A 27,444-nucleotide genomic window follows, 5' to 3' on the forward strand; every position below is an offset into this window, starting at 1 on the left:
CACTGCCCTCTACCGTCAGATAAATGTAATTGTCACGACACGTTTAGAGTGAATCCACATAAACCAGAATATAACCGGAATTTATTTAACTCAAAGTGTGAAATATTGTACTATATTAGATTCATAGCATACAGACTGACATATTTAGCATAAATATTTTAGCTAGCCTTAATGATTATAGAAAACCACTAACTCAGTTTCTCAGAAAATTAAAATATACAGCAGACTGATAAAAAGGACTGCTTCACATAGATGTGTAAGCAGTATAAGCCTTATCAATCTATGTTCAGTGGGAATAAAGTTGGACATGAAAATTTGGACCAAAATGCAAAATGGGTCTGTACATCTTCATTTTTTTTCTAAATTTTAAAAATTAAGTGCAAAATTTACTTCAATCTGGGCTTCAAACTTCAAAAGACTGAGCAACAATTCAGGGCTTTTTTCATTTGGCCCTCAGATGCTTCTGATGTTTCTGGACGTTAAGGTTTAAGGAGTGGTTTAAAAGAGAAGTCAAAAGTGCTTCCCAGGATTGTGTAGGCCACAAATTTTTATATTTTCATTAGTTGTAGACCATAGTCACCATAATGTGAAGAAATAAACACCCTAACCCTAATACATCACTTTTCATCATAGATTCCTAGTAAAATAAATTATAGCAATACATTTACCATTCAATTAAAGAATTTATTGAAATACACATGCACAAAAATAACTGAATATCTTTAGATATGTTTGTTAAAGATACATTTTATTTTCGAGATAAGACTTTATTAGATAAAGGATTTCTTAAAGACTTAGTTATTTTTTCCAGTACACAAGGTTCAAAGATTAACTGCTTGATTTGCTGTTACAATATTTGGAGATACATGCCATATGTCTACACTACAGTTTTCTCAAAGGTAAAACCACTACACCTGCAAACATACATAAACTGCAGGACATACGGGAAATCTATAATGACGATTACTGTAGCAACAATAGGGAAAGAGTCAGTATGATGGGCAAGCACTTCAGTTCATACTATATTGATGTGAAGTGATATGAATTCTCTCTTGCAACTTTAGAGTTACACTTTTGATATTATAGCCCTGGAGATGAGAGAACACAAACACTCAGTAAATACAGTGCAGATCATATCTGTCCTGAGGATTTAGAGGTAGATAACAGTAGGATATTTTAAGAGCACCATTAACCAGTGCAAAGTGAGACAGGAAACTCAACACTTCCCTCATGGTTCAGAAATCAGTACAAACCAAAGAATTAAAACAGTGCAAATAGTGCCATGATGTCTTCTTAGAATCAATTAATGGAATTTCATCTTTACTTTGCATCTTTAACTCCTGGTCTTTGTCTCCGTTTTATAAAAAGTCCAATTTCTTCGAGGTGTAAACACTGCAGGATTCTGAGCTGTCCTCGTCTAGTGGCAACGTGGAAAAGAAATCTTTTGATTTGCTCCTTCTTTGCTCGTCTCCATCTTTCTTGATCTGGAACTGGACGCAGTTCTCAGATGAGTGGAGGCAGTCTGAGCCCCCAGGCATAGAAAAGGAAATTTTCTCGTCTTCCTCGTTGGATTTATCCAACTAGGGAAGAATAAAGACATGTTTTTAAAAAATAATATCATGTAGAAGACACAACTAAAGCTTATCTTTACCTCAGTGGTCAAATTATGACGGGGTGAGCTTCCCGGTGTTTGTCTTTGTACATCCTGGTTGTCTGCTCTCGGACTCCCTGACCCAACAGGAGTATAACCCTGTAAGTACAAACATTTAATGTTCAGATTAAATGTTTAATCTCAATATTCATTCAGATTCAACAGTTTCAATAATATTATTTGCCTTACAGCATGAACCGGACTGGGCCTAGGGGTCCATTTTCTTGGTGTTGGAGGCTGTTCGCAGTGACTATAATAGGATGGGGGTTGTGGAAGGGGCTGACTGTACTCCTGCAATAAGAAACACAGACAAGTATGAAGTCATGACATTTAAACTGACCAGACAAAAGAACTGCTTCTCTTCTCCTTTCAGTTTTAGTTTAGATCTGATTTCACCTTGTAGCAATTTCAAAAAATTTGTCCAGATCCTCAGTTCATTCCACATTTTAATTAGCTGTGTTGGTTGTTATACAGCTTTACTGCAAGAGCAAATTTGAAAACAGCATTTTTGATTCTCTCTATGATTAATATGATATTTAAGTCTCACTGATAATCAAGTAGTAAATACTTGAGAAGTGAGTGAGTGAGCAAATGAAGGAAAGAAAGAAAATAAAGAAGGAAGGAAGGAAGAAAGGAAGGAAAAAAAGGATGGCTAGAAATTGGAAATGTGTGGCATGCGTTTGAATTCAAACCACTTTACTCAGATACCTGCAAATAAAATCCAGTACAATCATTCAGCTTCAGTAGTTAACTATTAAATGCCGCCATCCTGTGTATAATTTAATGTCAGCATAAAGTCAGCTGTTCTGTGAAGGCCTCAAATTTATGAGGGAAAAGGAACACAGCACACAAGTCATTGATAATTCTGTGGAGAGGTTCAAAGCAGTAAACAATTCCCCAAGCTAAATGCTAAAATAGGTTGCTGAGGCATCTAATGCAGAGAATGAGATTATCTGAAAAGCTAAATAAACCATTTGCTATTTGAAAAGTACATCACTAAATATATCCTTACACCATCAATCGAGAACATGTATGTTCCATAATGATGTGGGGGTGGTGTGTCAGTGCGGTCACAGTGATAATAAGCAGATTTTAGTGTTGGGTCTGAATCTCCTACCTGGATGTTAACTCTTGGCGGATTAGCTGGAGGTGTGCGGTTTGTCCTGATGCCGGTAATGATCTGTGAGACGCTGCAGTTTGGGTAGCGTTTCATGAACAAGATGAAACCAGCCAGAGACACAAACATGCCAGAAGGGACACTGATGGACTTGAAGAGAGCTCGCCAAGTGGCCCTTTTTTCTGGAAGCATCACAGAAATAGGAAAATTAGGAGAAAAGCTTAAATTCAAATATCTAAATGGGGGAAACACACAATGCTCACCGATGATATGCAAGTAGGTGGCGGACACAATGTTTCCGTCCCCATCTCTGATTTCATACAGCCCATCATTCTTTGGCGTAAGTCTGGTGATAACGACATCGTGTACTGATCCGTTCCGGATGAGAGAGATGATACCTCTGTAACGCAGGTCGTGGTCCATTATCTGGCCCTCACGAAGCAGCTGGATGGGGCCGCGAGGAGGTTTGGGGTCGAAGGGACCCAGAGAGGATTCATCTGGAATTCGACTTGGGGTAAAAATGAGATGAGCATGATGGACAGGGAGAAACAAGGGTAGGTTTAAAGACTCCTTGGTGAAACGTGTAATGTTGAAGGAGTACCCTGGAAAGGTATGCAAAGTAAAAGGAGAATGGATGACAAATAAATAGATGGGAGAATGTTAGGGTTAGGATGGAAGAACAAAGACAAAGCATGATTATTATCACACACAAAAAAACAAGAAAAACAAGAAAAACAAATCATGTTTGGTTTCCTCTCACCGCGAACAGAGAGGGTGCTGCGAGACAGCATGTTCCCGTCATCGTCTTTTATGGTGTAGTTGCCTTGATCTGCTTGCGTCACTCTCTCTGCCACCCAGACCTTACCCCCACGCAGCAGTCGTCCCCGTCCCGCGTTCAACGTTTCAGGGTTTGTTCGGTTCCACAACACGATGGGCCTGGCCTCAGGCGGCGCACCCCGAGGGGAGAACTCCAACACAAAGCCGTTTTCAGGGATGCTGTGCTCAAAGGTTTCCCCATAGTTCCTGCGGTACGGCTTAATGCATTCTGAAGACATAAGGTAGAAAGCAAGTCAGCTTAATGCAGAACTGTAGCTCAATGTCGCAGAAAAACACATCTGTTTTACTAAAATAAAGGAATACAAATAGACCTGATAAGTATATCACACCAAATCAATCCAACATTTTAATATATCAATCCAAAGAACTAATGACTGATAATTAATGAGTCTTGTACCAGATGAAATATATATGAATTAATTTAGCCCGAGGCTAAGAGTTGTCGCACCTGAAACAATCAGATGAACGGTCTCATAGGTGAAGCCAAGAGACAGTTTATTGGCATAAAGTCCCTGATCTCTGAGAGTCACTTCTTTCAGGACTAACGTCTTATCTCTGGTCCACTCAAAACGTGGATCCTTCACCTGAAGATAAAGAGAGAACAAACAGTCCTGGTCAAAACCCTCTGCTCCTCTACATCTCTCAGAAGCAAAAGTAAATAAACAAGATGTACGTCATCTGAATAATTCATATGTAATTTATTTAAATAATTCATACAAATAATAGACTATATTAACTTTGATTGTTGGATAAATTGAAGAGTTCATTACACTTAATTTGTTAACTGGCTTTACTGTTTGGGAATGGAGTCCCTCTGTTTGTTTAGAAATTACAAAATCTCTGTAGTATGGAGAAGAACTGCGGAGGATTATTAACCATGTAAGATAGACCGGCAGAATATAGCAACAAGTATGAGTAAAGCACAGCTCTGATATGGAGAAAAAGCAATCTACTTTTTGGCTGTACTTTAACCTGCTTGTATCTTAAGCACAGGGACAAGCAGTGACACACTTCCACTCACTGTGGTTTTGTCAAGCAGGACTTGTCTCGGCCCCTCAGAGTCCGGTGTAAACGTCACAATTCTGGACGTGGAGTCCACCGGCAGTCGAAACTCCTTCCCAACACACACAGTCTGAACTTTCTCCCTTTCACCTGTGAAAGAGCAAAAAAAAAAAAAAAAACTATAAGAATGAGAATGCATTCAGTAGGTGACAATTTTCAGCAACACAAATACTCACTTACCTAATAAATCCCAACCTGTAGGGAGTATTATTAACACTATTAGTTATGTTATCAAGCACAAAGTGAAGAAGTCATACAAAAGACATAGATTAGGGATGATATTTATAGGCATAATTTGGCCTTGAGGCCAGAAGCAATTCTTAGACAGTCTTTATTTTCTAAGATCTGGTTTTTGAAAAGACCAAAATCATCTTTTAGATTAGGTTAAATATATTTATTAAAACATTTCATTAAAAATTCACAGTTTAACTATGTTAAACTGCATTATTGTAGAACAATAAGTTGTCATTTCATTTGTTTTATATAACTGTTCAGAAATAAAGTCTCTTTCATATGACAATTTCCTATCTATCTATCTATCTATCTATCTATCTATCTATCTATCTATCTATCTATCTATCTATCTATCTATCTATCTATCTATCTATCTATCTCTTTTTCATTTTCTAAAATACCCCCATCTACAGTGACTATTTTATTAATAATGCACACTGACTGGGAAGATAAAGTCACTTTGAAGAATAATTGTTAGTTGGCTACTTAGTTAGTTCTAAAACATAATATCCTAAATGCACAATATGCAGCATTATGGTGAGATTAGCCAAAAACATCCCTTCTAATCCTGACTACAGTCTGAATCATTAATACACTCTGTTAAATATACAGAGATCCACAGCTTACTATAGTTAAGTTGCAAAATGCTTTTGTACATCAGTCAATCCTGAAAATAAGCATGTAACGTTAATCATTAAGGGATCTGGTCATCTGATTATCTTACTTATACAATGTGTGCTTGTTTGATTCTGCTTATTTGTGTTTGTGAATTGATGCAGGACAAATTTCAGACTCGTCCTGACAATAAAGAAATATATTATTGTAGCATGATTAAGTATGGAGGGAAGGCCTGACTGCAGAGGATGTTGTTGTTGATGTTGTTTCTACATGTGGTTAAGTGTATTGTGGAGACTGTCATAATCATTTTTTGTTTTGTTTGTTTGTCATGTGTTCACCCACTAGGCAAAATGATCTAACAATAAAATATCTACTCTTTTCATTTACACAGGGTAGATTTGTGGAGGCTTTAAATCAGGTTCTGATTTGGGCCCCATTCACCGTGAGCCAGCCCTGCATTTCAATACAAATTTAAATCGGTTAAAATAAAAACAACCTACACTGACATAGTAAATGAACAACAATTATTCTTTATTTTTATTTTAAAAGGTCAAATTGAAAACTGGTCTTCAAATGAGTATAACCACAACGAAAACGCAATGTTACCTGAAGAAAGAGGAAGGGCAAATAGCAGGATCGAGAAGACGCAAGGGTGCATTTTTGTCCTGTAAAACACAGCAAAAGGCAGGTTGTTCCGTTGGTAAACATAATTGTCATTCATGCCCATGCACTCTCCGCTCTGAAAACAAGTGACCAGTCTGAACACCGCATGCCTTCATCAATCAACAAGCTGCCTGAGGAGGGGACTGACTAACGAGCTCTGCGAATTTATCTGCGCAGACAATCTCCCCCGTTAAACAAACAAACAAACAAACAAACAAACAAAAATTCACAGAGCATCTGCCTGCTCTGTCACTCATTAGGCTCCATCATCTGTTGGGAGATGCGGGCACTCAGGTGTCAAACATGTCCCCTTCCCCCCTCATTCAAACATCACTCACAGCGAAGCAACAGATTACTGACGGTCAACAAATGATCTCTCTGTCTCAGAGGCTCACCTGCAGCCTGGATGCAAACACCTACGCAGAAATATTCCAGCGTTAATATGGATGAGGATAAGAGGATGATATAGCCTCGCCTGCAGAAAGCGCATGCGCACTGACCACCCTCCCCTGATGGCGATCGACACCGCCGTTCAGTGTTGATTCTCAGCAGCGCTGCTACACAAAAAGCACCACGTGATCCCGTTTCATGCGTCACCGCCAGCGTAAAATGGTATGCGTTCAACGCGCTGCACACGTCGAACTTAATTTACACGGTTTGAATTCGAGGTGCGAGGGAATTTTATAGAAAATATAAAGTCAGAGCACTGTGCAAAATGAAGCATATTTAAAATAATTTACAAAACAAAAACCACCTGTTCAATCTGTGTTGGATAATAAACATATATAAATTTAGCAAAAGTAGACAGTCAACGAATATATAAATCCGATAAAAGTCAATCAATCTAATCTAATCTAGAAAAAAAATTAATTAATGCAACTTTTTATCTATTTTCAGAAAATTACACGATCACCGCCCTGCATCAAAACATATTTTTATATTCCCAGACAGGTATCTGATTTTGTGATGGTGAACAATAGCCGAGTTATTCTGCCATAAATATTGCCCCACATTCTTTCTTGACAATTAATGGAAAGAGATTCATACATAATAACCCACTGTAGGTGATTGTAGATTTGGAATAATTTTAGTTTGCACCATTTTTTGTTCATTTTGTACTGGTTCATATTTACATTACTTTGCCCTCTTTCAAAACAGGTGTTATGCCGAGAATTGCGTGCCCTGTCTCGGGAGCGCGCATCGCTCTAAACCCTGGCATATTAATGAGAAAACGGACTGAAATATGACCTTTTAAAGATATTCGTAACATTATCACGCTTCTTAACAATGTAAGCCAGGGGTGCCCAAAAGTCTGTCCTCGAGGGCCGCCGCATCACATCCTCCCTCCGCCCTCACCAGCCCCGCGGCTCGCTGCGCTGCTGGCGGTGGAGCTGTGCGCTCTCTCTCTGCGCCAGATGATCCCCGGAGCTGCGCGGCGTGGCGCTGTGGAGCCCTCTCCGTCTCCGTCTCTGTCTCAGCGCAGGTTGATGAAAGTAAGCGATGTAAATACTTCCGCGGGGCGTAGTCGCATCTAAAAGTGGGCATCTGACGTTTTTTATTTATTTATTTATTTTTAAGTTGGACTGTTTCCATTTTAGTTTGATATTCACTTAAAAATCTGCCGCCATATGAAGGTTGGCTAAAATAACCAACCTTAGGCATTATGTTTACCTGAAAAGGGGAGATTCTTTATTTTCATGTTTTATATTACTTATTATGTTGACCCTAACATGAATACTATTCGATTGTGCGCTAATTATAAATGGATTGTTCTTCTAAGAAATGGAGCTCAAAATTGGGACTAGACACGGATGCGTTTTGGCGGAGGGATATGTGTTAGAGTGACATGTTCTTCGATGTTTTCGTTCGTCTGTCTCGCTAGGTGTTTTGGACTCCTTCTGAAGATCTGGCCATCTGAAAAGACTGCACAAAATGGTTGTTAAGACTTATTTATTGTGTTACAAAACTTGCTTTGGGGAATGTAAACTAGTTTAGTACATTCTAAATCTCGTTTTTCCCTATTTCTCTCCAGGACATGTTGATACTGTTGGTTACAGTCTTCTGTGCGCTCTGGGGTGAGAAAAACTTACTTATCAAACTACATTGTTATATAGTTTTATTTAAGATAAACTTAGTTCACCGTTCAAGAGTTATTTATGCAAAGGGCTTTGAACAGTTAATAATAATTCTGACAATCATCCATTTAAAGTTTTAAAAAGTATTTAGATCAGGACATTGTGTCCTGCTACCTGCCTGTGCGCCATCTAGTGGTAGAAAATAAGACAGTCATAGGTGGATCTTCCAAGTTACAGAAAAACGATACATTCTGGATAAACTGTGTGCTACATATTTTTTGTGAACATATGCTTAAGTGGCTTTTTTCAAAAGCTATAAGCCAGCGTACTTCTCATTAGTACTTCTGCAGAAACAAAATAATCAAAATAACATCATACTCGACTGCAATAGGGGAATTTAGAATTAGTAAAGACATTAGTAAAGATATTACAAAGTGTCATTTTTAATTAAATTTTAAGAATATTTTGAGATTAAAAAAAAAATCCACTGATGACTCAGCAAAAATGTCTTTACTGCAGTGTCCCTAGTGGGTGTGTCAGGAAGGTTGTATATAACCATTGTTATGATAAATAAATAACAAATCTTTAATGTGTTTTAGTTTACAATGTCTTCAGGAAAATGTGTCAAACATTCTTGAAATAATTCTCATAATTGTCTTTGTTTTTTGTTTTATCAACCTTATTTTTTTACCACAAGACTCATAATTTCCTCTTTCTGTTCACTTTTTTTTCCTTCATCAGGTCCCTCCGCTACTTTAGATAAGAAAGAAGTTTGTTATGGCCAGGACCTTACATTTCCCGAGCACATTCAACTAAATATTCAACAAAGGCCGCTGTATTTTACTCCAAGTAATGGAGGCAAGAGGAAAATACTGATGGAAAATGGGAAGGTGAACCACCTGTTGCTGTTCTGGTGTAGGCTGGGAATAATTGTGCATGCAGATGGTGAGGTTGTCAAGTGAACTCAACACTCACGGTGTCTTTAGGTGTATTAAAAGATCAAAACCATTGCTGCTCGATTGTGTAGACTGACTGAGCCTGAGCTATTTTACAATGAAGGAATGAGGGCAAATGGGAAAAATTCTGGTTGTAGCAAGACAAGATGGGAAAGATTTAGTGGCTATGAATACTTTGAATGGCAGTGTAGCTGTTTGTGTTCTCTCTCCCAAATAAACCTGTTTGTGTTTTCTGTCTTTCAGGCAAAGGACCCACGGCTGAAAGTTGGCAAGTTTACCACCAGCCTTACATTGTTAACCAAAAAGGATGAAGGAGTTTATGCAGTGACAGATGGCAGTATAACTATTGATGAGTTGCAATTGAAAATAAAAGGTGAGAACCTCATACTATTCTTTACATTGTCAAATGATGACTCGACATATGATTTTATTATTCTGCTGTGTTCTTTGATATAAAATAAATAAAAACAAAAGCTGGTTAGTTGCTTTGATCACCAAGAATCATTTCAAAAACTTTCTGCCCCTCTGTATATGAGGAATTACCTGGTGTCTGCTATTCTTTTGCAAGCTCTACATTGGTGGTAGCCTGATCCCGTTAGTTCAGTGTATTAGACTTAGTGGACTTTTCGGAATCTCAAAGTTTTATTTGATGTAATTTAACCTCTCAGGTCATTTCGTGGCAGGGCTCATTAATTTAGTTTTTAATTACATTTCATCTAGAAGTTTATCAACAGTCAATGGAAACTGCCACCACACAAACCTCATCATGTTATTCTCCTGTTTATGATTAGCTTTCAGTTGCAATAAAACCTAAATCTGAGTTGACTGTTGGCCAGTTAGGCACTTAACTTTTATCTGTGTGTGAAGCTGTATTGTTTTAAGTCATGCAAGACCCTGTGTTTTTTTTTTTCTTAAATGTTTTAACAAGCTAGTCACTACATTTTGAATGGCTGAATGGTCTTGGTGAGTCTAAAATGCATATTATATACCTAATTTGGCTTGCTGAATAGCAGTAGTTTAAAAAGTAACTCAGAGATGTCTAATTTATACTGATTGGATTATAGAAATCTGTATATTACAAGAGTGCTGGTGGAATTTCATTAGTAGTTTCCCACCTATTAATAGCTGCCCCTACTGTAGAACATACCTAACCAGTAAAAAACTATCCAGTCATGAGATCTGATTATTTAGGACAGAATGTCATTTCAGGTGTGAAGGAGGTGCTTGTATAATGTTGTCTGTTTATAGTGAATCAGTTGTGGTGCATGTTACTGTTGGGTTTTAACCGGAAATGGACATGTACTCGAATCCATTTGCAGTTTTGCATTGAATTAGTTCTTTTTTGATTCTCATTATGTCTGACTAGTTTTTGGACACAGTCTTGTGCCAGTTATTAATTTTTTTCTTCACGCATTAGAGGTTTCGGTGGTCCTTCTACACCACAAATTTGAAACCATCATCTGTCACCAAATGTTTTTTAACAAGATCATTTAAATTCAATTCACTGATTGAGATTTTCAAACAGAATAACCTTTTAAAAAGCTCACAGCATTCTAGAAATGTTTTTTGTATGTTTGGTTGAACTTATGAATTTTTATTTTCAGATTGTGCTGAAGAGATCATCAAGGATTACATGGATGAATGGTCTTATCGGTTACCTGTCCTGATTCACTATGTGGAATACACTTCACCTCACAATGAAGATGAGACATTAGTTCTGTGGAATTCAACCAATCCTCAGAGTGAGCAAAGAAAAGGAGTCGTCAAGAACTATTTCTGGACAATCTCTGGTGTCACTCAGGCAGACAACGGCTATTACAACTTCAGAAAAAAAGAAGGCACTCTTCGTTCAAGGATACTTCTCACTGTAAAAGGTAAAACTAGAAGCTTTGTTGCAGAATCCTGAAAGAGTTTTCCATCTTACTTGCACAAATTACATACTACTCTTCACTCTAATCTGTCAAACAGAGAAAACTCGTTACTATGATTCAAAAGGGAACGAGGATCTTCTTATTATGACTCCATGGACTAGAAGACCCTGGACCTTGACGTTTAAAAAAGATGTAGAAACCAAACACGTAACAATACTAGAAAATGGCAATTTGGTCTGGGATGTTAACAGGTTCTCTGGGAGAATTAGTATTCAAAGTGATGGCATTAAAATAAAATCTGTAAAAGCTATGGATTCTGGTACTTATGAGTTCAGAGACCCACAAGGCAACCTGGCGTTTTCTGCCCATGTGTCCGTCGACGACCGTGGTGAGGCAAAACACATTTACATTTTTCTTATTGAAAAAAAGAAATCAGTGATCATTCAAACAAATGTCTACCTTCATATCTCTGTGTTCCTACAGTCTCGCATCACCAGGTCACATATGTTGTTGTTGCTGTCGTTGCTGTCGTTTTGGGGATATGTTGCTGTTTCTGTTGCAAAAGGAAATGTTGCTGTAAAAAGAACAAATCTGCAGATTCAGCAACATCTGCTGTTACTTATCATGTATGTATTTATTTATCTAAATTGACTCTAAAATCAGGTGTTTTACTTCATGATTAAAACTCTTATAAAATTTCCCTAAAAAGGACAAGTCTGATTCAGCTGCTTCTTCACCTGCCGTGTATTATCATGTAAGCATTTCTTTTTTTTTTGCTTAAATAGTTTTATTTTAACATATATTTTGAAAATAACATAAATGCATAAAATCTAACACCCACTTCCTTTCACTATAAAGGAGAACTTTGTAACACAAATAGAAAACACAGCAGAGGCAGTAAATTTACATAAAATGCTTAGTTTTATTTTAATATTCTCCTTTCAATTGCAGGGTACAAGTCAGCCAACAGGACCAAGTTACCCAATTCAAACATCCTCAATTTACACTCCTCATCCAGCAAACCCTCCAGCCTACACAGGAACTGTAGCTGTTTCCATTGAACAACCGGTAGGTTTGATACTGAAGAGCATCTGATGATCTTCCAATTTTAAAATCTCTGTTTCTGCTGCAGTTTGTAAACTTAAAACAACCTCTAGTTGTAGTTGAAACATAATTTTTTTTTTAAATGAGCAACCACCAATAATCCAGCAACTTTTCAGAAAACCATTGCTGAGTTCATTTAAAGAGAATGAACTTTCTTGATGTGAGCTTATAGAGAGGAGCTAAGGTAAAACATGGTAGAAGTTAACTGATTATTATAACTGTAAATTATTGCCAATAAATTACAGCAGCATCACATAAAATTCTGAAATATTAAAATGACTCAAATTCTCAAATATCATAACATACTTGTTGCAAGCATTGTACTTCCCCCATTTTGGGACAATAAATTCTATTCTATTCTAACAATGGTTACGTTGTCTTCTTTTTCATTAAAGTTAAATAGTCCCTCTGTACACAGAGGCTATTGTTAGTAAGCTCAACCATGCTAATTACACATGGGAGGTTCTATTAACACTAATAGAAAATGCTAGAGTGATTTGTTTTGAAAAATCTATGTAACTGCAGAGCTGTACAAACTGATTTCTCACACACAGTATGACACTCTTGTTGGATCTAATCTAATTAACAAATGATCATGACAGCAAGGCTGCTTAACATTAGATTCAATAACTTTAACCCATTTAAACCCACCGGTCACAATAGTGACCAAGAAATTTATTTCAGTTTCAAGGACTCCAAAAAGCTTACTGATTAGATTTTCAGTTAACATCCAAAAAATCGGTGCCATTTCCAGTAGTTCAACATTATTACCATTGCTCTAATTAATTTAATTAATTGAAAATGGACAAAAATCCCTGTTGCTGTTTATAAATATTTATTTTATTTATTTATCTTTGCATATTTTCCTTATCTTTGCAGTAGTGACTTACTAATTCTTTTCTTTGTTCTACAGCCTTCGCAGCCTAACACCGCTGTGTACCCTCCACAACCAGCCAGTGTCTATCCTCCACAACCAGCCAGTGTCTATCCTCCACAACCTGCCAGTGTCTATCCTCCACAACCTGCCAGTGTCTATCCTCCACAACCTGCCAGTGTAAACCCGCCACAGCCTGAACCTAGTCTATATCCTCCCCTTTCTGAGGTACATATACACAGTTGCAAATCTAAGGTTAATTTTTGGCATTTCACATTTAATTGTTTTCCTGCTTTATCTTTTCTATGAAACTGCTGTTTTCAGTTTGGACCTCCAGCGTCTCAGGGATCTGCAGCAACTCCTACGTTCAGCTCAGACGTGTTCTCCCCTGATGCTGAGCCGAGATTTCAGCTAAAAGGATTGGCTTTTCCCTCAGCTCCCCCTCTCAGTTCAGATGTACCGATCTGTGATGTCTACAACTCAGATAAGCTGAGCTTTTTGTAAACACTCTTCTGAACATTGTGTTGATGGAACTGTTTCAGCCTTTACTGGACTTTCATGCTTTGTTTCTCCAGAGGCCTTCTACGAATCCAGGGACCACGCTGCCTAGAATAAAAAGACATAAACCACACATAATCAGGGATAGGCAGGGGCGGCCTGAGGCAATAATCCACAGCAGGAATTTGGTACAATTGCAGCCCACCACCAAGACTGAGTTAAATTTAATCAAGAATAAGACAAACCATTATTGGTCTAGACTAGAAGTGGAGTTTGCATTGAAGCAAATAAAAATATTTCATATACATTTTAGAAAGATGTCATATGGAATAATCCTCATATATAGAGCTAACAAAGTTTAAGATGGGTTAAGGAGCTACATTGTGTCAAGTAGTTAAATAAAATTTTGCAGAGAAAGACAGCAGCTAACAAACAATGGGCACATTTTTCAAAATTTAGTGGAACCATCTAACCTCTACAGTTTTAAGATTGCATGTTACAGCTGCAACAGATAGTGCCACCAAGACTGCATCAAGAACCCACCAAGGTGTTGTGCTTTCTTTCTGTATGTTGTTATGTGATGAATGTATGAGATCACATAATCCGCTTAAACAGGATGGGGTAGGTAAATATCGGCACCATCCATTTCTCTCTTGTCAGAAAATGCATGTCGTGCAATCTCACAGCACGGCGTGCATTCTGAGGTCACCCACAGATGGCACCAGATTCTGTTTACACGTCGTTATTTTACATGACATAAAACATATTTTGCAGAATAACATGGGTCTGCTGGTATGACTGCCATACCTGTGACATCTTTTTTAGGGTTAAAGGAGATGGGACTCAATAAGTCAATTTAGAGTTTTTTTTTTTTTTACCCCTCCAGAGGGTCTTTTGTGGGCTCTAGTGTCCCTTATGTGATAGTAGGCTGACAGGAAACGGGGAAGGAGAGGGGGGAAGACATGCTGCAAATCTCGTCGGGTCCGGGAGTCGAACCCGCGACGAGGACTCAAGGCCTCCAAATACGGGTCGCGCTAACCCCTACGCCACCACGGCACGCCCCAATTTAGAGTTTTTGAAGTGGGTTGCATACACAAACACAACCAGGGTGGTGTTATTTTTTGTTCCCTATTGAGAATTAATTTAATGTAAAAGGAAAAAAAGGCAACCAGAAAATATTTTGGTGCACCCGATGGACAGTCCGCCCCTGTAGCATGCACTGACACCAGATTCTGTTTACATGTCGTTATTTTAGTAGAGATCTCATCAGGCCAAGTCCAAAGAATTTTTAAAAATGTAATTAACTTCATATCATTTGTGAACTGTTTCAAGTGCAAATCCGATTCACTGCGAACACAATGATTCACTACAATTAGGGTAGCCAGTAGACGCAGCATCATAATCAGTTTGTGTGCTGGAAAAATGCAATCAGAGAAAATGTCGAACGTGGAGCTTCTTACATTAGATTAGAAAAGGTCTGCTAGCACTGGGTATCATCTTTAGGGACAAGAACAGGACTCTCAGAAAAAAAAGGTTGTAAATCACTAAGATAATTGATGCATGAGCTATAAAATAGTTTAGGTATTTATATATATTTATATATATGTATATATATATGCACTGATTAGTGAAATGGCATTGCATTGAATTTTTACTTTTAAATTGTGTTTTCTCAGGTAAAGAAACCCATTATATTTAAACTGCCATATTAACAGTTATATACCCGTAAATGTATCTCAAAGTATATTTAAAAGAAATCACTATGTCAGAAATGCCTCCAAAGAAGGGTAGATGTAGATTTTTTACCCTTGTTACAGTTTTTCTATTTGTTTTTTGCTGCAAACACTACTTTCTCTGAGCCTTTTTGATGTTAGGATTAATTGATGCTGTTTCTTTTTTTTTTTTTTTTTTTACCATACTCTGTTTTTTTTGTACAACATTGGTATGTAATTTGTGTCTGTACATTATTGTTCTTTGAAACTTGTTGCTACATTAAAGGACTTAATTTTCACTTTCAATAAAGTGAAAATCACCATTAAGGATTTTAGAGTTTGTGTGAATATAGAAATGTATCTACTTATAAAATTATTGTAAAATTAATGAGTGGTTCAACTGAAAAACTTAAGTGATGCAATTGTTGCCTTAAAAAAAGCAAGTATTGAAACTTAGGAAAGAAAGTTACAAAAGTTGCCCAATTGACAGCAATTTATCATTTAAACTTGATATTATGAGATGAAATGACTTGTTATAGAACATTAATAAAAAAAACCCTGATTACTCTCTTGAAGGAGACTTACAGTTATATTCTATTTTAACTCACATAATTAAGCTACAGTTGTCTAACTAATTGCTCGTTGTTGGCTTGTACTTGTATAGCGCTTTATCAAATCCGGAGGACCTCAAAGCGGACTTTACAGTTTATTTTAGTCATGCACACTCAGATGGCGGCTGCCCCTGTTCAGTCTGAAGTGAGGCTGTCAGAGTCTGACTGGGGCCACTCTGAACACCACCAGCAGGCAAGACAGGTAAAGTGTATAGCCTAACGACAGAGGCGAGGAGAGCGGGAATCGAACCAGCAACCCACCGATCGAAGGACGACCTCCTCAATTACTCCATTGAACTATTGAACTTCAAAATTGTTCACTAATCTGACATGTTGACCTGGGAAACAACATCCAGTGAACGTGAACTGCTGGTGAGATCAACTGCTCTCAAGTAAATTTGATCACTTGGTTTGAATCGAAAAATGTTAAAGTAAATTAACTGCTGGAGAAAAAAGAAAAAAAGTTAAATTGCCGAGGATTCAAATTACGAGGATCGAAGCCTAAGATTGTTTGACCTTGCACTGAAATTTCAAAACTACCTTTTTACATATTTTTTGTTAGTGTTCGAACATCCCCAGTGCTGAATTATTTGTTTATATACCGTAGGCTCCAGAACATTATGAAAATATAACCCCGATAGTCCTAATGTCTTCTTCTGCTGACTGAAATACAAACACACACACACATACACAATTTTCTAAAAGATCTTTCAATCTAGGACTGATTCATTGCGATATTACATGCATACACTTTATGGCGTACTTGAATAGTCCCTACATTTAGCAGTTTGTTATTGTCCTTAAATGTTTAGCCAAGTAAAAGCACCACATGTAATAATTATTATAAGAAAGAATACATAACTTTCTGTTCAATTTGTAGATTGTACCTCTATGTAGATTTGTAAATGTTTCAGTTTATATATGATCTATTATATATTTATCTAACTAACTTAATGAAACCAAATTCAGAAAAAATAAGATAAATCTACAGAAGGATGAACTCTGCTACTTAGATGTATGAGGATAACACAGCTGTGATTAAACAAACTTTTCCAAACCTTTCTTTTCCTTCATCACCCCTCCCTCTCCATGAGCCACTGAAAAACAACAAGTTGTGGGGATCAGGATGAATGGCACTATATGCTGGCTGTACATGTTAACATACACAATATGAATGCAGAAGACTTGAAAATTAATATGTGATTAAAAATGTCAAAGCAGTCTGCTGCGATTGCAGTATTTAATATTGAGATAATTATTGTGATTCCGTTAAAAATTAGAGCTTTACTTTGTTAAACCTTAGAATTACATGTGAAATGCAAACAAATTCCAAATTACAGATTTGATCACATGATTCTTAAAGTCTGTGGAACATTTGCCATCATATTTTTCACAGGTGCAAATTATATCACGTGGAAAAATCTTACACTTGTGCAAACATGTGAATCAAAAGTAATCACATGTAAAACACGTTCTACCTTTTGCCACCATTGCTTTCATCTGGGCCTCCCATGGCCAACATATGTGGAAGATGACGTTTTCACATGTGATTGCAAGTCTCTGCATGTGGAAACCATTTGACTGGCTGTGATGATCAGAGTTAAAATAACCCCACTGCTCTACTGTCCCGTGTTCTCAGGCTATTCATATAATGAGGTGGAGTATGGCAACACATACAAGAATCTGCTACGGCCATCTATTCAAGACATTCAATTCATTCCAAAGTCCAGCTCCAATGCGACGAGATGATCCTGAAGCCAATAAGGACAGCAGGGGGATTTTTTCATCTATAACATCACCCACAGGGACAGTGGTCAGTACTTAGAGAGGAACAGAGATGGTACAACTGTGGCTACGTTTACCGTTGAAGTAATAGGTGAGGATCCTGTCATATTTCACTTTGATAATGTACATTCAACTGTACATTCATATTAGAGTACAAAGAAATATGTCAAACCAGGCTCATATGTCTAACTGTCTCCGGACCACTGGTGGTCAGCGGGCGCCCCCTAGTGGTCGGCAAGGTACTGCATGTTTACTTGCCTTGACAGGAGCTCAAATGCGACGCTACAGTTAGCTTCCCACAGGATTGTGTTTAAAAATAATAATGGCTAAATGGCTGAAGAAAGGGTCACTTAAAAGAAATGTGGAAAGTTTCTCAAGGTGAGTTGCAGAACTTTTGTTTTTATGGTACACAATATGCTACAGGCTTGCATCTGGTATTTCTGCAAGACGCACCGAAGTACCCAACTTTCTTCATGTTGTTCTTTAGATTTTAACGGCATCTTGCATCCATTAGTGTTACACTACTGTCATTTCTTGGATTGTATTTATTTCTCAAATTCTCCCAATTTATTTTTTAAAAAACGAAATACCTTTCTTCTTCCTTCACTACTATTATTTTAAATATAAAATAAGATCTTGTGATCTGTTACTCAGTTCTTTTAGCACATACTAAAAAGTATTCTACTCTTTGTTGAGTAATTTATTGAATGACTACGTTTTACTTCTACTACAATGTTTGGCTACTCTAGCCACCTCTCCTTAGTCATAGCTGGAGATTTCAACAATTCCTAAATATGCATGTAGGAGTGACCAGATTTCACTTATTTTCTATTTAAAACTGGCTTAATATTAAGTAGAAGCCTATTATCAAGAAAGATAAAGTACTATATTTGCATTAAGATTTCTTATTGTATAGTTAATATAGAGAAAATAAACTTCACATATAAATTTTCCCCCTCTTGTACTTTATGTACTTTATTCATGATCATCCTATCATTAATATGAATAACAATATTAAAACTTTCTAACAAAACAATGTGCACTTGACTGAAATTATGTTCAAACAAGTACTGTCTAATAAAATGAGTTGTTGCTAATCAAAACTAGTCAGAAAGCAGCACATCAAATACTTACGAAAGCTTCTTTAGCTTTGTGGATGAAAAAGCCTCCTTTAAGTGACTACCTTTCTTTACAGTAACTACAGGCACTCCAACATGTTGCTCTGCTCCATGGAAACCACCAGACTGCCTCCAACATTTTAAACTCGACCAATGATGGCCTCCAATACAACAGTAACAAACTGTGCCTCTACAGATGGGCCTCCTCCTCCACCAACCCAGTTCTGAACAGCACCCAGCCCTCTCTAGTCATGCCACCAATACCACAACTGACACAGGCACGCAAGCTAACTAGGTCACAGTTGATGGCAGACGTTTTAAGCCTTAAAGAAGGCAAGGAACTTAGCTTTTTATGAACCACCTAGTTTACAGGGGTTCTGTGGTAAACTGGCAACACAAACTCTCCGACAGACTACTGATTTTTCTAAGCTGCAACACATTCAAACATACTACTTGGCACTGTATTGCAGTCATGTCAAAAGATGTGAGTTATTAAACCAGCATGAAGAACATCCATCCATTTTCTAACACCCTTGTCGCTAGTGGGGTCGGTGCTTATCTCCAGCTAACGTTCAACTAACGACCCTGGACAGGTCGCCAGTTTGTCGCAGGGCAACACAGAGACAGACAGGACAAACAACCATGCACTCACACACTCAACGAGACCAATTTACCAAAGTCATGTTTTTGGACTGTGGGAGGAAGCCGGAGTACCTGGAGAGAACCCACGCAAGCACAGGCAAACTCCATGCAGAAACTGCGCCACTGTGCAGCCCGCATGAAGAACAAACACAAGATAAATCCTTCACATTAGCCCTTATGGGTCCCTTTCATTTCAAGCTCCACCTGTATCACCACAAAATATGGCGTCTATAAAGATATTTATTCCAGTTTTTTATACAAAAGTCTGAAATCCAGATCTCCCAATACGTAGCACATATTCACGTTTATTTATGTTTTATGTAACCCCTTCAGTGCCAGCCTCAACAGTTAAAACAATCTTTTAGAAAAAAGCACAAGAAGCAAATTTTTTATACCCCATATATGAAATATGCACACATCATTGCTCAGTATACGACTTCCCAAAACAATTCATTGTGATCGTAGCCCTGGCATGAGTTTTGATTTATTTTGTAGCTTCAGTAACTAAGCATCTCAAAGCCTTTACAGATCCACACAGGTTTTTCTATCTAGAGATCTACTCCAGCACCAGAACCTCCTAAGTTGAACTACATCTGTGAGCAATTTACCTTCCCCAGGTCCTAACCTTAAAATATCTATAATTCTAAGATAGAAAGAGCCTCCTGCTACACAAAATATTGTTTCTCCCCTTTTAAAAGGGAGAAATAATAATCTGTGACAATTTTATAATCCACTGGTGGCATTTTTAGTGTCCCTGGTCGACTTTAACAACATCTTCTATCATAACCAATCTTCAGTACAAAGGATTGGAAAACATTCCTCAATGGGACGCTACAGTGATCCATCGATCAAGTCCAAAATTTGCTTTTGCACTGTCAGATTTGTGCCTATTGTGGTATCAAATGCCTGTCATCTAATAAGAGAAAATATCACCAGTCTAATTTACAAGCGTGACATTTTTGTTTGCACATCTTCAGCATATACAGTACCTTCTGTCAACCACAAGAGGGTGTGATGCCCTACATTCCCTTTGTTAGCCCAGCTAGAACAACTTGAACAGGTAAATAAAACCTTTGCCATGTAAAAATCAAAACATAATTAGCTGATAAGAATTTATGCAAGTTTTCAGTTTAATTCTGGAGGATTTCAGAGAACATGCAGAGTTTCGCTCAAGATGAACTTTGCCTAATGACGTCTGCGCCTGATTGGTTTCTTCAAAGTCTGCATCTGAATTGATTCCCTCTATAATCAGTGTTCAACACTTTCTTATCTAAATACAAAATGGTAACTATTTGTGATTAGAATCTTTAAGTATATTAATGATTTGATTTTCAGACATTTTTCCTTATCTTGCTGAGATCTTGTTGGTCTGGATACTTTAGGCACTTTTAAAATTATCTTAAATTGTAAAAATATTTTCTTGCTTGAAAGCTTTGATGGAAATCGCACATTTTTTATTTGTTCTGGTCACGAACAGTCAACTTGGACATAAATGTACATATTCTATTTTGACTTTCAATAATAAACTTTAACTGTTTGGTAGAAAGGTTTAATGGTGAGATGAGATAAAAGACTGCGACAGACTGGCGACCTGTCCAGGGTGAACCCCGCCTCTCGCCCGGAACGTAGCTGGAGATAGGCACCGGCATCCCTCCCGACCCCATTAGGGAAAAATGGTGAACAGAAAATGGAGGGAGGGATGGATGAGATAAAAGATAATTTAACACAGTGGCAAGAAAAATATTTGAATTATTCAAGGTGAGGTTTTTAAACCTAAAAACACTGTAGCAACAGATAAGCATGAAGGTAGGAGCATCATGCTGTGGGACTGTTTTCATAGCAGTGGCACTTCCTCATTTCACAAAGCTGAGATCCACATTCCTCAGCTTTATTGCAACACAACTACAAGGAAGTTAGACATGATGTCCCAACTTGGCAAAAATCCATATATATATATATATATATATATATATATATATATATATATATATATATATATATATTCCTTTAATTAACCAGATAAACCCCGTTGAGATCTAGATCTCATTTTCAAGAGGGACCTGGGCAAAAGATTTGCAATACATAGCAACCTGGTTACAAGATAAAAACAATTAATACATATGCACAAGTATAAAACAATAAAAACAATTTAAAAACAATGACACTGTTTCATAGAATCTTGTTGCCTAGCTTTAAGAACTGCTTGAAATAAGTCCAGTGAAATCATTTCCGACATCTTAAGTTCAGACTGCAACTGATTCCACTCTGTGGGGGCCAACACACTGAATGCCTGCTTTCCTTTTTCAGTTCGAAAGCGTGAGACATGCAGAAGAATAATGTTATTGGAGCGAAGAGAACGAGAACTGACAGTTCTATGTAGGAGAGTGGATACATATGCTGGGGTTAGACTGAGTAGAGATTTATATATCAGGATCATTAAATGATTGTTTCTCCGTACACTTAAAGGAGGCCATTCAGCTTTTGCATACAAATCACAATGATGTGTCAAACGTCGACTACCGGTTATAAATCTTAAAGCGCAATGATACACAGTATTTAATGATTGAAGACATTTGGTCAAAGCATTCATATATAAAAAAGCATGTCAAAACTTTGATTTGATTAAAAAGGTAAGCTTTAAGCTTTAGAAAGGGAAAACCTTAAGGAAGTTGTAGACTTCTGGTGGAAGCTACACATAGTTTGAGTTTTTCTTTCACTTTATTGTAGTTCCTTATCTCTGTCCATAATTTCAACAAACTGTGGTGTTGGAACACAGCAGTACCTATTTGCTGCACTCCTTGTTTAAGTCGTGTCATGAGTGCATTAACAAAGATTAAAAGGTCTTTGCAACATTTCCAGACCGGAGTGCAGTATTTAAAGCCACAATCAGGTTATTTAAGACGTTTTAGTTCCATTTGCAGATATTTAAATTTGTCAGTTTATAGTGTAAAAAAAAAAATCTTCTAAAACTAGAAGATGTATGCACGCTTTTCTTCAGGCAAAATAAAGTCCTGAGAAGTTTCTATTTGACCCACTGTGTCTATTCCTCACAATACTGTTAAAGCAAATGTAACTACATCTATGAAATAACTTACATTTTATTTGTTTTCTAATTTAATCTAAAAGATACATTTTAAACATTATTCTGGTGGCAACCACGGAAGATGTAGCGGAGAAGGGTATGCTGTTGATTGGTTGCTCTATTTAGACAAAATTGAGGCCTGTAAAATTGTAACTTTTGCATCCGACTCCGGTGGAGAAAAAGAAAGCGGTACACTCATCGCATCTGTGTCCAGCTCAACTGACTGCTTTGCGTGCATCACATTTCACCCTGAGATAGGAATGAGCATAATTAAAGTTTGACATTTAATGTATATTAATAAATTAGCACACCACTTCCTTGAAAATACTTTCAGACACATTAATCTGCTTTAATCTGCTGGAGCTAATTGTGGAATGAACTTCCTGAAAAGCTGAATGTTCTCTAAGTTTTGACTGCATACATTTCTGTTTACTGCAGGTTTCTGCTAAAAGTCAAGGATTGATCTTTCATTTCATTCTTTTATCTTCATTTCTTTGTAGTTTGCATTTGACCATATCTCTAAAATGCACAATTATGTTTTTAATGTTTAAGTAATGTTTTTCTTTTTAACTCTTATAACACTTTGAATCATGGTTTATGAATTGGTCTTAAGTCATCTTTAAAATATACTCAATAACATACAAAGTACTGTAATTCCTGACATTATCATTGCTGCACTTCACTTGTAGTTCATCTTTAAGTTACCTGTTGCATTCCAAGTTTGTTTCCCTCTAACTTTGAGACGTGGATAGGTTCTATAATGTCTATATTTCTAATATTTCTGTAACTCAATTTCCTGTCTGAAAGTAGAAAAAGGGACATTTTTGATTAAAAATCTCAGAGATAACTTTATTTTTCAAAGTTGTCACAAATGTAGAAATCATTAAACGTTGCCACTTCTCCCCACCAGCATGAAGGTCAATCTTCGCCCCACTCTACTCCTCTTTCCTCTTCTCTACTGCCCTCAGCCGCCCCTCCAGTTTGTTAAGCCGGCTCTCCAAACCAGAAGTCTTCTCGGAGCTTGAAGTGAACAGAGTCAGCAGGGCGACCACCAGCACCAGGACTCCCACTCGAATTGCTGTCGTCTCTGCGGAGGCGTGCTTGTCAGTCACGATCAGTCCAAAAAGCCAGAGAGCCAAAACTGTTTTCACAACCCAAAACAGCTGCTTGAAGACGCTAATCAGCAAACGGAGAAGGATGGTCAGACTCCAGTAGGCGATGAGGCCCACCAGACCCCACTGGGCAACGGCGGTCACGCCCTCCGGCGTGAAGCGTGGCAACGTTGCAACTGTGAAGACAAGAAATCCGGTTTAGGGTTTGCTATTTATTTGTTTTGGAGAAAGCAGGCCAGAACCAACACTCACACCTAAAAAGGTGTGGCAGCCAGACTGCCCACAAGTCCAGCTGCATATTTTCTCTTAAGCTCTACTCTGATTGGCGCATAAACTTATCACACTTCAACATGCAAAATGTAATCAGCGATACACCAAAACTGAGAAAGCAGCAGAGTCTAAACACAGACCCAGTGTCTCAGCTGCAAACAATCCTGGTACCCACCGTCAAATCCTGTGACTCTGAGGATCTCGGTGACGTAAACGGCGATGACGTTCAGGCCGCTGGCTGCTCCCTCAGCCAAGAATCGGATTGCGGTTGACAGAAACTTTGGCGGAGACGGGAAGGAGAGAGAAGGGAAAGAGTGAGAGGCATGTTTTTGCAGCAAAGACGATGGACAACATTCTGATCAAGCAGGGGCAAAACAAAGAGAAGATACAGCCAGCCATAGAGTCGTTTATCATGCAGAGACAGAGATTTACAGCAGGAGTTGGCACGAGCCCATAAAGCAAGAGGCCTTGAGGTGCTGCTCCTCATGATAGGATCCCTCTCTATTCATACACAGTGTCTCCTCACAACACCAGAATCAGATGCAGCACAGTCCTATCCTGTAAGCTCAAGGGTATCCCAGTCAGATGGACTGAGAGTGTGAGGGGGAGTCTTATCTGCACCTGTTGCATTGCACAGTAACACATGGACCGTCCACAGTGTAAGTCCTAACATCTGACACTTAATAGTGTGGCTTTACAGTGGGCTGCATGGGAAGATAGATGACACTGTAGCTGTAATGTCTGAGGAATGCTTGTGCAAACTCCAGAGGAAGGTTTTATAATCAACAAAAGGACACAATGTATGATATTAATAATATATCAAAAGCTGATGTGAGACGGAACAGAAAGGCTTGAATTAAATACAGTAACTTTATCTGTCAGACCTTGAAATTTCTCTGCTACATTATGTTTACTTGTGCTGAGTCAGAGCTGCATGCAGAGCTGTTGTGTTTGCTATTATTACTCAAAACCTTCGCTTTTCCAGGTTCAGTTGGAGAGACGTTGTTTAGCTTCTTTTTTTTTGTTATTGTTGCCGTTCTTGGTTGCATAACGAGGCAGTTTCCATGCCAGGGATTGTGTGCGCATACACCCTGCATTTTTACATTCTGAGATCTGCCAAGTGAGTCACAGTGAGCAACTTATCATCTAGCGACACATAAAAACAAAAATCTTATCTTCACGCAGCAGGGAGCGAGGCTGCATGCTCGCATGCAGATATCGCAAATGAGGCGGTGATGACTTCACAGAGGTTGTTTTGCTTCAACTACAGGTGTTGCATGGGCTAAGCTAAACTGGCCAGCTCCAAAGTTTCAGTGGCGGCCCCAGAGTCTTGTGAAAAGCTGCAATGGACTTAAACGCCCTGGCAGAGTTTTAGTTGTTTTATTAAAACAGTTTAGAGAAGTTTAGAAAAAAAAAAAAAAATCTCAAAGCCCACAAACGTATGTGTGCCTAAATACTCCAAATCTTCCTATTTCAAACCCTAACTATGAGATCATATTTCATTTGAAAGCGTAGACAGAAGTAGTAGACGTTTAAAAATGGCTCCATGAAAAAAAAAGCAACAAAAAATAATTATTGAAAGTTAGCAAAGCTTACACTTCCCTCTCTTAAATACGTGCTTGACAAATATTTAATCAGTATGACGTCCAGACAACCAGCAAATTCACAGGATTGACCTTTGCCACCTGACCCCCCCTTGGTGGCACCACTTACAAAGTTGGAACCATGCCACGGTGGAGTGTTTAGGAGTTTTCTTACCATAGCCAAGGTTTGGACGTTCTCCTGACCCATCATTGATTCAAGATACAACACAGCACTCTGAAGAGAAGGGAGCCACACCATGGTGGGGGTAGGGTCATGATGTGGGAGTTTATGTGAGTGCATGGGCGAATGGGTCATATGGAGGTTGAGGGGATCAGGAGAAGGATTAGGAAGTTGAGGGAGCACGGAGAGAGGGATGAGCGTGAAGGATGAAGAGAAAAAGTGACAGCTGAAAATTAGTAAATCAGGGTTTGTTTTATCAAGAATATTACAGCTGAGTTATTAAGAATGAAAGAAAAAACAAGCATTTGCGAATAGAGAGAAAAAAAGAGTGTATAATGGTGTGTTGCGGCTCCTCCTGTACCTCAGCAGCGGAGCGGATCACTCCTGCTCCCACCAGCGACTCCGCGTACCGCTGGATCTCATGGCAGGTTCCAGTGATGACGGTGCGCAGGGTGACCACCGGCGGGCTCTCCGCCTTGGCCTGCTGGCCCCCGGCCCAGCACAGCGACACGCCGACAACCAGCGTAGCTACAGAAAACCAAACCCGAGCCATGGCCCCGTCGGAGAACAATGGGGATGGGTGTGGAAGCGGCGTGCCAAGATGTGCGCGCACAGGTTTTTGCGCTGCAGCTCGGGGAGCTTTAGGAAGGCTCGGAAATCAAACGCTTAATTAAAAATGGCTTCTGTGGGGAGCAGTCTGAGCGGGCTTCAAACGTGCATCTCGAGCGGGAAAACGTGAGAAAACACGGTCCTGATCATCAAGTGATCAGCAAAATCAGACAAAATCCCCTCAGGATCTCAAATTATCCAGCCAATTATGTTTGGCGGCGCTGCCAGAATCTGATCCAGAGCGATCCTGCATTAACAGCGGCTATATTTGGCGTTGAAAGGCTTCCAGCAGGGTGTCCGAGCACACGATCTGCAGTCAGGACGCAGCGGTTCATACAGGAAAACAGAAGAATACAGCGGAAATACGTGAAAAGGCTTCCTTTCGTTGGGAGATTTATGAGAAAACGGGAGTGACGCGGCGAACCCGAGTGAACCTAAAGCTTCTTATTTCGGCTTCAGCTCCTTGTGTCCCTGTTCTTGCATTAAACGGTTAACTGTGATGGATTATGTTGCTCAAATCTTCACCGATAAAAGAAACACCTTCCTGAGCTCCACTCCCTTCCTTCAAGCGATTCTAACGACTGTTTCCAACGAGAAAACACGCCTGGATCTTCAGGGAGGAGGAGGAGGAGGAAAAGGGGGAGGAGAGCTCTGCAGCACAGAGATGAATAGAGATTTGCACACTGGGACTTGTGGTTTAACACACACAGTCAAATGTAAGGACTGCTCATAGATTTAGGCTCCATCTCGCTCTTGTGTGATCAGGAAGTGATAGCTCCACTATCTTCCTTTGAAGTCTTTTTGCCACGTGCTGCACTTCTAACGCCACGATAGACTATAGAGAGTGAGAGAAATTTATTCATTCACAAACAAGGATGTTTGTGGGTACAAAGTAGTCATAACATATAATAAACGTTTTGACTTGTTAAATAACAGTATTAATTCAACCACTAAGTCATTACAGGATTGATCATTTTGCGACCCTACACTGATTGGCCAGTAGGTGACGGTGCCCATTTTCCCAGCATATAGTGTCATTTTCCAGTACAATCAAGTAACTACTTTACCTTCAGTTCTTATGAAAATCCAGTCTGTTTTAAACATAACTTAGAAGAAAATTGACACCTTGAAATTGGGCCTCTGTCTCTTTAAGAAGCTCCTACTCTCACCAGCCTTCAG

The 27,444-nt window shown here is 38.5% G+C and overlaps 3 protein-coding genes across 12 annotated transcripts; 1 reads left to right on the plus strand and 2 right to left on the minus strand.

Moving 5' to 3' along the window:
- Positions 1 to 663: 663 nt before the first annotated feature.
- LOC114139255 (uncharacterized) lies at positions 664 to 7,647 on the minus strand. 7 transcript variants are annotated; one of them, XM_028009062.1, is made up of 12 exons: positions 7,539 to 7,647; positions 6,578 to 6,736; positions 6,126 to 6,184; positions 4,848 to 4,862; positions 4,627 to 4,757; positions 4,054 to 4,189; positions 3,529 to 3,813; positions 3,032 to 3,370; positions 2,769 to 2,950; positions 1,841 to 1,942; positions 1,652 to 1,750; positions 664 to 1,580 (listed from the first exon to the last, which is right to left on the minus strand). In XM_028009062.1, exons 2-12 carry the CDS (start codon positions 6,670 to 6,672, stop codon positions 1,359 to 1,361), a joined length of 1,665 nt encoding a protein of 554 aa, XP_027864863.1. In that variant the 5' UTR covers positions 6,673 to 6,736; positions 7,539 to 7,647; the 3' UTR covers positions 664 to 1,358. The 7 variants fall into 7 exon arrangements, with proteins under 7 accessions (XP_027864863.1, XP_027864862.1, XP_027864860.1 ...); XM_028009061.1 differs by having other exon boundaries at positions 6,578 to 6,739; positions 7,539 to 7,635; XM_028009059.1 differs by having other exon boundaries at positions 6,578 to 6,739; positions 7,469 to 7,577.
- LOC114139256 (uncharacterized) lies at positions 7,556 to 13,967 on the plus strand. Of its 3 annotated transcripts, XM_028009067.1 has the most exons (12): positions 7,556 to 7,675; positions 8,065 to 8,117; positions 8,215 to 8,257; positions 8,999 to 9,147; positions 9,457 to 9,586; positions 10,818 to 11,087; positions 11,182 to 11,472; positions 11,568 to 11,710; positions 11,794 to 11,838; positions 12,036 to 12,152; positions 13,102 to 13,290; positions 13,387 to 13,967. In XM_028009067.1, the coding sequence occupies exons 2-12, from the start codon at positions 8,115 to 8,117 to the stop codon at positions 13,564 to 13,566; spliced, it is 1,560 nt and encodes a 519-aa protein (XP_027864868.1). In that variant the 5' UTR covers positions 7,556 to 7,675; positions 8,065 to 8,114; the 3' UTR covers positions 13,567 to 13,967. The 3 variants fall into 3 exon arrangements, with proteins under 3 accessions (XP_027864868.1, XP_027864869.1, XP_027864867.1); XM_028009068.1 differs by lacking the exon at positions 7,556 to 7,675 and having other exon boundaries at positions 7,760 to 8,117; positions 8,999 to 9,202; XM_028009066.1 differs by lacking the exon at positions 7,556 to 7,675 and having other exon boundaries at positions 7,761 to 8,117.
- A 9,364-nt stretch (positions 13,968 to 23,331) lies between these two features.
- On the minus strand, positions 23,332 to 26,899 carry LOC114138736 (uncharacterized). Of its 2 annotated transcripts, XM_028008128.1 has the most exons (4): positions 26,018 to 26,899; positions 25,651 to 25,710; positions 24,068 to 24,170; positions 23,332 to 23,798 (listed from the first exon to the last, which is right to left on the minus strand). In XM_028008128.1, exons 1-4 carry the CDS (start codon positions 26,207 to 26,209, stop codon positions 23,446 to 23,448), a joined length of 708 nt encoding a protein of 235 aa, XP_027863929.1. In that variant the 5' UTR covers positions 26,210 to 26,899; the 3' UTR covers positions 23,332 to 23,445. The 2 variants fall into 2 exon arrangements, with proteins under 2 accessions (XP_027863929.1, XP_027863930.1); XM_028008129.1 differs by lacking the exon at positions 25,651 to 25,710 and having other exon boundaries at positions 26,018 to 26,896.
- Positions 26,900 to 27,444: the final 545 nt, after the last annotated feature.

Source organism: Xiphophorus couchianus, chromosome 23, assembly GCF_001444195.1.
Source record: "Xiphophorus couchianus chromosome 23, X_couchianus-1.0, whole genome shotgun sequence".
Taxonomy (NCBI): Eukaryota; Metazoa; Chordata; class Actinopteri; order Cyprinodontiformes; family Poeciliidae; genus Xiphophorus; species Xiphophorus couchianus.